Here is a 13,117-nt window from a genome sequence, read left to right as displayed (position 1 = left end):
AGACATCTGAAGAGGTATAACCTACACCCATTGATCATATACAGTATTGTAAACCAGTGTCACCTCGATGAAAATATTGTGGGCCTCTCTGGTGGTGCATGGGGTTAAAGCACTGTGAAGCTATTCACAGCCACTGCAGCACAAGTTCAATCTCCCGCCAGTTTGCTGACCCACATGGTGCAGCCAACCTCTCCTGTCCCCCTCACTGCTCCCAATAGCAGTGTATTTCAGTCAATCTGCCTGTTCTGCTCCCCACCCTGTCTCTAGTCAACCCTTTCACCCCGCTCCCCACACCTCTGGCCTGTACTCCAGTTCTTGGATGTGTAAATAAATAAATCTTTTTAAAAAATGCAGGGCCTCCCTGGTGGCACAACAGGTTAAAGTGCAGCAATGTGAGGCTATCTGCAGTACCTGAGTTCTGTCTCAGTAGGGAGGTGACCCACATGGCGCAGCAGACCTCTCCTGTCTCCCTGCTCTCACCCCACCCCCTGCACCTCTGTCTTGTACCCCAGTTCTTGTATACATAAACAAATGAACCTTTAAAAAAAATTCATGGCCCTTTTGCAGCAACATGGATGGAGCTGGAAAAGATCATGCTTAGTGAAATAAGCCAGAAAGAAAAAGGAAAATGCTGATGGTTTCACTCATAGCAGGAGTATAAAGGACCAGGAGAGAACAGCTATATACCAGAGACATTTTACGGGGATGGAGTGGGGAATGGGATCAAAAACGGTGCGGGGAGGGAAATGCACTGGACTATGGTGATGGCACATGAGTGATTTGGTGATGGGAAGCCCATGGGATTACAACTGAGATGGAAAAGGCACAAAATGATGTAAAAATAAACTAATATATTTTTTTAATTGCATAGCAAAATTAAAATAATAAAGACAGATGTAGATCAGCTCACTTAACTAGAAGCCTCACGCGATGTCAGAAGGCCTGTTCCAACCCTTTAAAATTAATCCATTATGACTGTTATAGGATGAAGTAACACATGTTCACAGTGATGACCTCACCTGCTCCTATCTTCACAGTATCTGAAAATAGCCTCCTTGGTGATGAGCCTGTTTGTTCTTCGCATTTCGTTCAAAACAGCTGTCATCCAATCCTCCACTCGCCCTTCTGCTCTTATGATCTTGCGAAATTCCATGACTTCTCCTTCCGCTGAAATCATGGCAGACACTAGTTTCTCTCCATTGTCACCATCATTGAACCTCAGCAGCGCTATGTTGTCAAACATCTGAAAGACAGTGGAGAAGCTGCCTTGTGAGACTCACGTGAGGCTCTGGGCCCAAGAACAGCCTGTAGTGTCTCGTCACACATCAGAGCTGCCAGGGTGCCAGCAACAGTGACAGGTGCCCATTCACCCAGTTGTTCAGGTGTTTACTGGAATCTTTGGTGTATGCTGCACAAAGGTCTCTGCTGGATTTTTCTTTCTTTCTTTTTTTTTTTTTCAAGGGGAAAAAAAAAGACTCTCCCTACACTTGGGATTCTAGAGTGTTTGCTGGCGTGGCAAGGGATCTGGACGTGTTAGAGAGACCTGTGGCTGTAGTCCCCTGATGTCCTCCCTGGTAGCTTTGGGCAAGCCACTTCTCCACTCTCAGCCTGAAACAAACATAATTGAGTAATTTACAAGATGAGTTTGGAAGGATCAAATGAAAGAACATGCATGAAATGCTGATGCATTAAACACTCATCCTTGTTACTAATCGGAATAAAGTTCAGCAAAGGGAGTCCCTGAGGACCCACAATATAAGACCAGAGGGAGAGAGAAGATGGCGGACTGTAAAGAAGAAAAGCAGAGCTCTGCGGAAGGGGCTGTCAGTGAATGGAATACTTTAAAAAAAAAAAAAAAAGATTTATTTATGCATCCAGAACTGGGGTACAGGCCAGAAAGAAGATTCCACCAGAGACAGAGTGGGGAGCAGAACAGGTAGATCGATGAAGTACACTGCTGAGGGTCACCCTGTGGGTCACCTGCCTGGCCGGGGGTCAAACTCATAAAGTGGCTGCGGATAGCTTCACAGAGCGCCACCAGGGAGGGCCCGAATGGAATACTTCTGACAACATGTTTTTCTACAACAGTAAAACATTTGTTTATAAAAGTAGAGATGGAATATGAGCCTCTCCCTTGAGAAAGGAAAGCACACATTAACTAAATACATATCTGACTTTAAGAAGGACATCAGCTTTCACTAATGGGAAAATGTGGGTCAAGCATTTGCTTCTTAGGGCTTCATTGGTTGGGAATAAAAGGCTTATTCCAACACCCGGGCTCTCTACTGCTGATGATTTTGCTCCCGGTGGACAGTTGGCTCCATCTGGAGACATCTGTGGTGGTCACACTGCGAAGGGGTGTCCTGGTACCAGTGGTCGGAGGACAAGGATACTGCTGAACATCCCACAAAGCAAAGACATGCCCCCCCAAGCACACACGCACACACATGCACCCCAAAGAATTACTTAACCCAAAGTCGAGAGTACCCAGACTGAGAAGCCCTGACTCTGCAGTGCTGTCCTCAGCTAACCACAGGGGACTTCTGCACCAGCCCCTGACCCAAGAGCCAGTCCCCTGTGTGGTGTTTCCTGCCATCCACTACTGTTCACAGGAATAAACACTTTATATGAAAGTATGAAAATAAGAGCTGGGAGGAATCATAACCGACTCACAGTTACAGCTGTTTCTTGAAAGTGGAGGCAGAACTGTGTGTGGGGTGGGGAACAAAGAGTGCACCCCCTATGCCTGAACAGCTTTACTGTACAGAGACAGAGAGCACATACAAATAGATGGTAGCAAGCGTCACTTCTGGGAGGTGGAGGTGCCTACTGAGCCAGCATTTTATGGTTGGCCCTGTCTAAGTACCTACCGTAGAACAGGTAGGCATTAACTCACGCACTGTGCTTAACAGCCCCGTGGCGGCAGGTAACTGTTGGGATTCTCCTCATTTACAGCTAGGGAATGGGTACCCAGAGGGGTTGAGTAACTTGCCAAAGGTCACACAGCAAATTCATGGAGAGCCAGGCTATGAATCCGGGCCCCCGAGTCTATATGCTAAAGCACTCTCCTGCATCGGCTCTTTGCTCCCAAACATTGCCTGGGAGTATGTGGGATAAGGCTGCAAGTAGCAGCTGAGTCCAGGTGTAATTTCTGAGTGCAGTAAACAACTGGGATAAAACACATCACCAAGGAGAGCACCTGCGTGGAGGTTCCCCACACCCAGCCCACCTTGATCATATGCTCCTGGACACAGAGAGGGTCGCTATTGCCAAGGATGCTGAGCAGCTCATCATCGGAGATGAAGAAGAACCGGGGGAAGGCATTCCTCTTGGAATCCAGGTAGTCGTTCAAGCTCTTCTGGCACTTCTCAAGGCCCTCGCTGATGTTCTGCAGCTCAGTCAGGCGGTTTGGGGCCTCGCAGCACTTCTTGATGACCGGGTCCTTCAAGGTCTCTGCCATGATCTGGACAAGGCCAAGAGAGCGCTGTCACGAGGGGAGGAGAGCCCTGCCGTGCTCTGGGTGGGCATCCGCCAGGCCCCAAACCTTGGCACCTCACGAGCAAGCTAACGTTAGAGCTGTCATGGTGCATTGCAGAAAGGCGTTAAGGCACAAAGGCTTTAAGGCATTTTCTCAGGGGCCTCCCCTGTGGCCTAAGGATTAGCCTCAGCCCTTTGACCCCTACAGCCTGAGTTCAATCCCCGGCCAGGGAGCTGACCCACAGGGCACAGCAGACCCCTCCTGCTCCCCTGAGCAGTGTACTTCAGTGCATCTGCCTGGTCTGCTCCCCACTCTCTCTCTGGTGAACCCTCTCACCTCCCTCCCCACCTCTGATCTATACCCCAGATCCTCTACCAAAAAATTTTCTTCTCAGCTGTTTCATAATATGAAATATGTCCCTCATCATACAAAAAGAAAATTAGAAGACAAAAAAAAATGTGTAAGATAAAAAACTATCATAATTGCACTTTTAAACTTGCATATGTAGAAAAAGATAAAAGAAATATCTAACAGTCACATTAGTGGAGGGAGACATATTTCTTGTACTTTTCTATAGTTTCCTACCTTTTCAGATAAATTGCTTCTGTAATTAAATATATAGAGACATTGGCCCTCCCTGGTGGCGCAGCGGGTTAAATCACAGCACTTAGAAGCCTAAGCCACTTCCTCATGAGTTCGATTCCCGCCTGCCCCGGAAGTGACCACATGGCGTGGCAGACCTCTCCTGACCTGCCCGCTGCTCCCCTCAGCAGTGTACTTCAATGATCTGCCTGTTCTGCTTCCCTTTCTGTCGCTGGTGAAGCCTCTCACCACCCCTAATCCTTTGGCCTGTACCCCAGTTCTGAATGTACAAATAAATAAATCTTTAAAAAAAAGAGAGACATAAAGTTCTCTGCCATCGCCACAACAAACAGAAATTTGTACTGAACAGGTTAAGGTCGTAACAAGTGACAGAAAGAGTTCAGAAGTCACCAAGTGGTGAAAATGCCACCTGCAAACACAGCATGGCAGTCTGGCTCTGTCCCTCGGTCTCCGCCCAGACAGCAGCGGGCCACTCACCCTTTTGAACACCCTGTCGATGATGTCAAACTTCTTCGCCTCTTCCGGAAGCTGTGACCTGATGTCCCCACCAATGAAGATGCTCTCCAGGTACATCCACTTTCTCTGAACCAGCATCCAGATCTGCACGAGCACAGGCCTGTGTCAGTAGGCGGGGGGCGCCGAGGTACGACAGCAGAGCCCACCTGACTGACAGGCTCAAGTGAGCTCAGGCCTAGGGGCCTCCAGGCCTGCCGGCAGCAAGCACATACACATTTTCCTCTCCTTTCAAATGCCCAGAAAAGGCGGGGAAGGCCTAACTAGTTGTTGGTAAACACACAGCCATGCACAGCAAATCTTTCCACAGCAGCCAGGACAGAGGATGGGAGCTGGCCGTGGGCCCCACAAACAGGAAGAGGAAAGGGCAGGCTGAGCAGAAGTCCAGGCAGCAGTCAACACAGTGTTGTGACCCACAATTCCACGCCTGGAGACACCCCCAAAGAACTGAAAGCAGAGGCTCAGAAACAAACTGTACACATATGGGCCTCCCTGCTGGTCTGGGGGTTAATCGCAGCACTGTGTCACTGATGCTGCCTGTGTTCAACCCCCGGCCAGGGAGTGATCCACAGGGCACAGCAGACCGCTCCTGTCTCCCCACTGCTCCCCTCAGCAGTGGATTTTCCTGTTCTGCTCCCCTGAGGAATCCACTCACCCTCACACCCCTGGCTTGCACCCCAGCTCTTGTATTCATAAATAAATAAGTAAAATCTTTTTTAAAAAATACATTAATTGAAACAAAAACTTACATCAAATTCTATGGTCAGGCACTTCACCCCACCCCAGCCCCAGAACAAAGCCATAAAAAAGGGTTGCCCGTTTCTGAGCACAAGCATCTCATATAAAGACCCTTTCCTGCTATGAATTGGGCTCTCCATCGCCTTCCATTTGTCTTTTCTCTCACCTCAATGACCTCCCCTATTAGAGAAAGTGTCTTCTCCCATTTGTGAACAGTTTGCAGAAAGGGCCCCACAAATCTGCTCCCTGCAATGCTCTGCAGGTTGCAAGTGTTGTCGTCAAGGCCCTGGATAATGTCATCGACAGATCCCAAAATGTATCCTCGCTCCTGGGTGCCTTTGTAATACTTGACCACGGTGAATTTCATATTTTCCCATGTGTCCAGGATTTCCTTCACTGCCTGTTCAGGAAGACGGAAAAGAAGGTCTAGACACATGATCAAAACCCAGAACCCAACCCCAGCAGCTCCGAGCTCGCCTTCTGTCAACTTCCCAGGCGGAGCCCTGGCTGAGCCGGCCGAGCTTCTGCAACGCGAGCCCAGGGCTACTTGCTGGGCTCGGCCCGGACCCCTCAGTCTTCAAAACACCCTCGTGAGCTAAGGATTGTTACCCACATCTCACAGGGGTGGAAATAAGGGACTCGAGTTGCCAAAGCAGCTTTCCCAGTTCACTGAGCACCAGAACTAGGGCCTAAATTCCATGATATCCTGACCTTGCGTTGAGTATACTGTTACTCAAGAAAGCCAAATTACAAAATTATATGCCTATTTATTATTCCTGTTTAGAAAAACATTGATATTTATGTGCATCTGTGATATGGATGTGTGTGCATGTGTGCGGTGGTCATGCCCACGTGTGTGTGCCATGGCGTGTGTTTATGTGTGATTGTGTCTGCAGACAGGTGCATGTGTGTGTTGTGTGTGGATCTGTGTAGTGTGCATGCATGTATGTACATATACATGCATACAATGTACTTTTAAGTGTTCAGTGCTATACATTAAAATGTTAATTTTTTTCAGATAGTGGCATTATAAGTGATTCTTTTATTCTCTCAGTTTTCTACCATTAACACTCATGTATCTTGAATAAACAAATCAAGGATAAACTATAGTTAAGGACAATAAAAAAGCTAGCAGAGCTGAAATTCTATTTCTAGAGTAATAATTCTTTGTTTCTCAAGCACGACAGTACCAGAACAAATATGTTTCCCCTTTGAAAACGAAAAGTAATTTCCTTTTCTCTCAGGGATCTTATACCTAAAAAAGTCTCACCTTCTCAATGGCGATCTCCTTGATGGCTGACGTCACAATCTCATTGAGAACGTCCACGTGTTTGTGAAGTTCCATGGCAAACATATTTTCCAAGGTGAAAGTTTCCGTCATTTCAAAAAATACCCCTGTTTTTTCCATAAGATCTTTCCAATGCCTGAAAGGGCAACCACATCAAAGCCCATTTAGCTTTATGTTTATTGGAGTCAGTGGTGAATTTCATTATCCCTGCTTCAACCACAGCAGAGATCCTACTCTAAACACTTCTTGTGATGGAATTCTGAAATATGACATTGTGAGAATTAGATTTCCCAAGTTTTCCGAAATCCCACTGGCTGCCAGAATTAGGCCCAGGCACTACTAGCAAGCGCTCTCTGGCCAGACCTCCAACCAGCTAAAAAAATATGCAACTTCCAGTTCTTCGGAAACTGCTTCTGCCACAGTCTCTAGCCCAGGGTGTCGACCTCGGTGGGGCCTACCCACCCTTCTGAGGCCCTGGTGTAAATTATGAGCACACACGTGTGCATTTGGTGAGTATTTCCCAAGCGCCAAACCTGCGCCAGGTAGTTGGGGGACCCAATAGCTAACAGCAAGCCCTGGCCCAGGGGACCCGACCACCTTCTTGGCAGAAAGCGAGGGAGTGATGAAACCATCTAAATAGCTACACATCATCTTGAGGACAACATGAAAACTGCAGCGTGACAGAGGAGTCCGAGGCGAGCAGAGTCTGCCGGGCCGGCGCGGGTCCCTGGAGCTGGCGCGGACACGACACAGCTCTGCTCCCGCCCAGCTCAGCCTTCTGCTCAGGTCTGCAGTTGGCCTGCGTTTGCCTATTTTCATGGTCCTGCCTGTAGGGAACAGTTGTCACTGAGGAGGCCAATGAGGCCCAGAGAAAATGCCAGGTCGCCAGCGTGTGGGTAGCAAGCGTGGGGTCACTGACTTGTGCTGTAAACACATATACTCGTACACATAAGCAAAACGGGCAGGAAGGAAGCTCTTCTGTTTCAGCTCGCTCTATTCCTGGGTCCAGCCCACAAGCTGAAGGGTGTCACAGGCCAGGAGGAGGGCTGCTCACAGGACCCCCAGGTGACGCGTGGCTGGACATAGAGTCTCAGGAAACTGAGACAAGTTCCAGTGCCCTCCGCCCTCTGGGCCACAGCGGGGGACAGTCTCCAGGGGGACATCTCACTCAGCGCTGTTCCTGCCATTTGCCAGCCTCCTGCTCCAGGGCAGGCGACGGCCTGGAGTGCAACTTTTTTTCATTCTTGTGATTGCTATCTATTATAGCAAAAACTTTGGGCTTTCCATAATAAAGTGGCTTGACTTTTTTAGAGCACATGCCTTTAAGCAAAAAGAAGTGAGTTGCTAGGCCTCAGGGGTCCTGCTCTTCCTCGTAAGGGAGACTTAAGGGCACAGACAGGTGTTAAGGACATGAGAGACAGAAAGATTTTCTCATGGACACAATCAAGAAATGGCAGTGATTTTCCTGTGAAGCAGCATGAAGTCACCTGACCTCATGGTGTGTGACGGGTGGCAGGGGAGGGAGGGGCACCCCAGGGAGCATTCACCAGCTCCTGCTGGCTCCTGTTGAGGCATTGGGGTGCAACCGCAACCGAAGGAGGGGAGCCTCCTCCACCCGCGCGTCAGGTGTTGACTGCTCCCTCAGGAAACCGGCAGGTGGGCAGCCCCAGCCCCTGGGGGCTTCTGGGCTGCTGCCCAAGTCCAGACTGACACACACCCAGGGGGCAAAACTCATCCCTGGGAGCAGCAGCTTTTGTAAGGGGAAGATGAAATGTCTCGTGGATCATGTTTGACAACAATTATGTGTTGAAATGATTGGGTTTTATTTCTTTAATTACGGAAATATATTTAATCATTTGATTAGTAACAGTAACAATTTTACTGTTTAATGTTTTCAGTACTTCTGCCAGGAAATTTCATTTCTGTTTTTCTGGGGGAGGCACCCAGCTCATTCTGAGGCCTTTTCAAGGTAGAACAAAAGCACATACACACACCCCCAACACCAACACCAGATACAGAGGCAGCCAGAGAAGAAAGCTGCTGGAGAGCTTCACAGCAAAGTGCCACCTACCGTCACGGCCCATGGGACTCATGAACACACGGGCCACACTCGAGTGTGCCTGCCTGAGGAACAGCCAAATCCATCACTGAGAGGAAACGGCGAACTTTCGAGAAAATTTAAAACACCCACCTGGGAGGCATCTCTCTGCTGGATGGAGCCCAACAGAACCCTGACAACTTTTTCTTTCACTTCAAATGAAGCTACTCTCTCTGCCTCTTTTTGTTGTTATTGTTGCCGTTTTGTTTTTGTTTTTGTTTTTTTTTTTAAAGATTTATTTATTTGTGCATACAGAACCAGGGTATAGGCCAGAGGCTCAGGGGTGGTGAGAGGCTGCACCAGAGACAGAGTGTGGAACAGAACAGGCAGATCGATGAAGTACACTGCTGAGGGGAGCAGTGGGTGGGTCAGGAGAGGTCTGCCACGCCATGTGGTCACCTCCGAGGCAGGCGGGAATCGAACTCATGCGGAAGCGGCTTTAGATTCTCAGTGCTGTGCTTTAACCCGTTGCGCCACCAGGGAGGGCCTGTTGCCGTTTTTTAATAGTGGTGGATCATTTTATAGGAACTATACAGGCTAGCCCTATTCAAACTATCACTCGCCTATTCCTGGCCCTCTACTACCCATCAGACCTTATCCTACCTCGTCACACCTAAGCGCAAGTATCTCACACCCCTGAATGCTGCCACAGCAGCCTGCAGGGGCAAAGCACACCTGTCTCGAAGGGCCTCGTGTTTCAAGTCCAGAAGTAGAGGGATGGAGTCTTTGAACGCCTTCATCTTCATCTCCAAATGGTAGGCCACCGAGAGGTTTCGGACTTGCCGGGGCAGTTTTCGGAGGTTCTTGAGAAACCCCTCGATGCCTTCCTGGAGAAACTGGACGTTCAGGTTGGCCCAGAGGGTCTGGGACCACTCTTCTTTTGCTGCCTGGAAAAGGACAAGAAAGTGTCCCATCAACATGGCCCTGGGCCCCCAGAAAGGGCCTTGCTGTCCCTGGAGAGTGACTTCTTAACTCTGTCACCTTCACACCTTCTAGGAAGGGGTCCCCCGCTCCCAGACACCTCAAACTCACAAGGAAAGGATGGAATGCAAGCAAAGAACCCCAACTTTTGAAAGCTGTCACAGAAGGTAAGTTGAGTCTGAGGAAGTATAGAATTCAAGTGACACTTTCCTGTCCTTCAGAGAGGCGTGAGGTGCTTTTTTCAGAGGGCAAGGGTGCTTTTCAGTCCTTTCAGTATTTTAAAGCTGTATTGAATGGAATCAACAATTCTGGCCCTTTTAAAAAAAACTAAGTTATGTCTATGGAGAGAACGTGGATTGACAACACTACATGTGGTTTAGGGGTGCAGGGTGTGTTACTTCTCCTCGCCCACTACCAGCAGCTGAGGGACATGTCTTCATTCACATCCAGGTGCAATTCAGGCTGAAAGTGTATTCTTCATTTGGGGGTCCCCTTTCTCAGTGGGGTCCTCTTTACTGGTGAAAGGTGAAAAGATTTTTCAGAGACGCCCACCTTGAGCCCATTGTAGAGCTCATAGACCAGCCGCAGCCCCTTCATCTCCTTCTGCACCTTGAGCAGCTCGGGGTACATCGTGATTGGGAGATCAAAAAGCTTCTCCGCATTTGCGAGCTCCTGGCGGTTCTTTTCATGTCTGGTCAGCTCTCTTTCAAAAGTTGCTAAAAGGTCCATTCCTGAGAGATAAATAAATAAATGATTGAGCAATAGAGATCGATGATAGAGACAAATAGATGGATGGATGGCTCTGTGGGTAGGTGGGTGGATGGATGGATGGACAGCATCATCCAGTTTCAGATAAATAAAATGAGAAATCGTAGACAAGCAATTGCATAGACGCCACCTGGGCAGGCCATCTAGAACTACCAGCCTCCGGGCTGGCTCCATCTAGGTGCTCCCCTGGTCAGAAACTGACTCCATCACCCTCCTGTGAAGCAGGTTTGCCCTGGGCTGCACACCTGCGCCCCCACAAGGGATTTTTCAATTGTGACGTGCAGACTGCCCTCCAGAGTAACAGAACCAGATGGAACCTGGGCCCCAGGCCTTGGGGGTGTTTCCAGGCCCCCAGGAGCCAAAGGCACAGGTGGTTGACCTACTGCCCCACTGCATCAGAAGCCTGCCCCTTCCTGACTCCTGAAAACAGCAGCCAGGTGCTGGGCTATGGCTGCGGCCCCGCCACCTACCACCAGCTGCTCATTTCCACATGTCCCATGTCATTTGCCCAGACCCCGTAAGTCTGTCTAGCCCTGGGTTCCCAGAAAACCTTTCCAATCACCTCGAGTTTGTCCCAAAAGCATCAGCTCCTCCAAATATCTGCGAGGTGTTGTACAAAGTGCATCTGCCATGCACTGGCATTTACTGAGCACCTGCTGTATGTCTGTCTCCACACTGAGGAGTTTACAGTCAAACACACAGTCCCCAGGGAGGGGGAGAAGGGAGAAGGAAGGATAGGAGGGAGGGCAGGACGGGGAGGAGCTGGGGCGGTGCTGACACTTACTGAGGACCTGAAATGTGGCCCCAAATGTTCTAAGCCCTGTGCTCCCCACCCCCCCACCCCACCCCTGGGCCACAGCCCCTCGCTCCCCCTCCCACCCAGTGACCTGTGGCTGAGCTGAAGGACTAGGGCCCCCAGCAGGATCAGCCTGAGACTCAAGGCCAGCAGAAGTGGCTTCCTGTTGTAGGAGAGGAAGGGTGACCTGGGCGAGACCTAACATACCTCTGTGCAATCAGCCTTGGGCCCTGGGTCTGGTTCTCCCCTGGGCAGAACCCCATGAGCATGAGTGCAGGGAACAGACTGGTTATTTCTCCAGACCTCATTTCTCCCAGAAACACTGGGCCTTGGAATGGCCCTCTGAGTCTTGGTAGGTCTTCTGGATAGAGGCAGTCACCTGTCTGCTGCAGATGGAATGAATGATGTCCCCGTAGCCGCCACCTGGGGGTGTGACTGCGCCCTCTGTCCTCAGGACCCAACCTCCCCACCTTTGTGAGGCAGGGCCTGTCCCATCTGGGTGCAGGAGAGAAAGCTGCAGCCTGGAGGCCTGAAGCAGGTGGCCCAAGGCCACAAGGCTTATAAGGGACCTCCAGAGGTAAGACCTCCACCCACATTGTTAGGGGTGAGGGGAGACTGGGTCTGAGCTGACCCCCATGTGCCACCCACCACCTCTTCACTGCCTCTTTTGAGAACCTCACCATAGACTGGCAGCCCTCCTAACACTCTGACCTCACACTCCACCCCCAACCCCTGCTCCATGCGACTGTCCACATGTGCCCCAAGCCACCCGTGTTGTGCTGTCTCATGGATGTGCCAAATCCATTTAGAAAGGGGGGTGGGGGGTAGCCTTCCACCTTTTTACCCTCTAGGCCTGTGTTACTGGGAGGACAGAAGACAAAAAGTGGTCAAGGATTTAGTCCTCAGAATACATGTACCAAAGGAGTTAGCATGTTATTGCAAGGAGCTGGAAGAAATGGGGTTCATTGAGGGGTGTTGGGGCTGAGCTGCTGCAGAAATTGCACCTCCCCAGGGTGGGGAGCCTGGCCCAGGTTGATCTCCTCAGCGCACTCTCATAGCCAGTCCTCGCACCCAAGGGATAAAGCAGCCTGGTTTCTCATATATGCAAACACTGATCCAAACCAAGAAAAAAGCTTTTGAGGGAAAAAACATGTCTTGCAATTACAGCATCGTCACACTCACCACTAAATTCCTAAGCAAATGTCCTCAGCTTCTGTAGTAAGACCAACATGAACATATGAACATTCTTACCTCTGTCAAGCTCGTCCCCAACAGAACCAGGCCCTTCGTTGTAGAAGCGTTTTGCAAAATCCTCTATCTGACGTCTATAATTGGATATTTCACCTCGAGTAATCTGAGAAAAAAGCAGAGTTGAGTCAACTTAACCTGTGGTTATTTTTAATCATCTTCACTTGGAAAGTAAAATGTAGAAGGTACCTCAGTGAAAGTCCTCTTTATGCCCCCAAGAGCGTGCTCCACAGTCATCGATTCATTAAGCAGATTTAGCCACATGCTCTCAATCACTTTAACCCGTTCTTTCTCTGCATCAGACGGCTAGTAAAAGAACAAAAAATTAATGATCAGTGATTTGGAATTAAAATTTGGGGGAACTTCTGCTTAGGGGACCAGCAGATGAGGTTGCTTGGAGCAATAAAAGAAAAAGTTGGTTTAATTATAAAAATTATATTAAAGTAATTTTATTACATTAACTAAAGTAAAATCAGTATTTTTATATTTTTTATTTATTAAAATTTTCCCTTATAGCATTGTAGTCTCCATAGTTCTCCTGCCTCTGTATCTCACAATAGCCAAGGTATGGAAACAACCCAAATGCCCCAAAGTAGACTATAGGATCAAAGAGTTGTAGTATATCTCTACAATGGAATACTAGTCAGAGATAAAAAAAAAAAAAAA

The 13,117-nt window shown here is 49.0% G+C and overlaps 1 protein-coding gene across 1 annotated transcript in view; it reads right to left on the bottom strand.

Moving 5' to 3' along the window:
- The window catches only part of DNAH10 (dynein, axonemal, heavy chain 10), a 119,983-nt gene that overhangs the window by 63,073 nt on the left and 43,793 nt on the right, over positions 1-13,117 (bottom strand). The window contains exons 21-29 of the mRNA XM_004690628.2: positions 12,641-12,757; positions 12,455-12,557; positions 10,192-10,370; positions 9,394-9,605; positions 6,603-6,756; positions 5,499-5,732; positions 4,559-4,681; positions 3,230-3,463; positions 1,020-1,243 (exon numbers count right to left, since the gene is read on the bottom strand). Of these exons, the coding sequence (XP_004690685.2) occupies positions 1,020-1,243; positions 3,230-3,463; positions 4,559-4,681; positions 5,499-5,732; positions 6,603-6,756; positions 9,394-9,605; positions 10,192-10,370; positions 12,455-12,557; positions 12,641-12,757 (1,580 nt within the window). The remainder of the gene's footprint in view (positions 1-1,019; positions 1,244-3,229; positions 3,464-4,558; positions 4,682-5,498; positions 5,733-6,602; positions 6,757-9,393; positions 9,606-10,191; positions 10,371-12,454; positions 12,558-12,640; positions 12,758-13,117) is intronic.

The sequence above is a fragment of the Condylura cristata genome, unplaced genomic scaffold, assembly GCF_000260355.1.
Source record: "Condylura cristata isolate star-nosed mole 26May11 unplaced genomic scaffold, ConCri1.0 scaffold00029, whole genome shotgun sequence".
In the NCBI taxonomy this organism is placed as follows: domain Eukaryota; kingdom Metazoa; phylum Chordata; class Mammalia; order Eulipotyphla; family Talpidae; genus Condylura; species Condylura cristata.
Note: the sequence above shows the minus strand (reverse complement) of the source record. Positions and strands in the feature narration are given on the sequence as shown.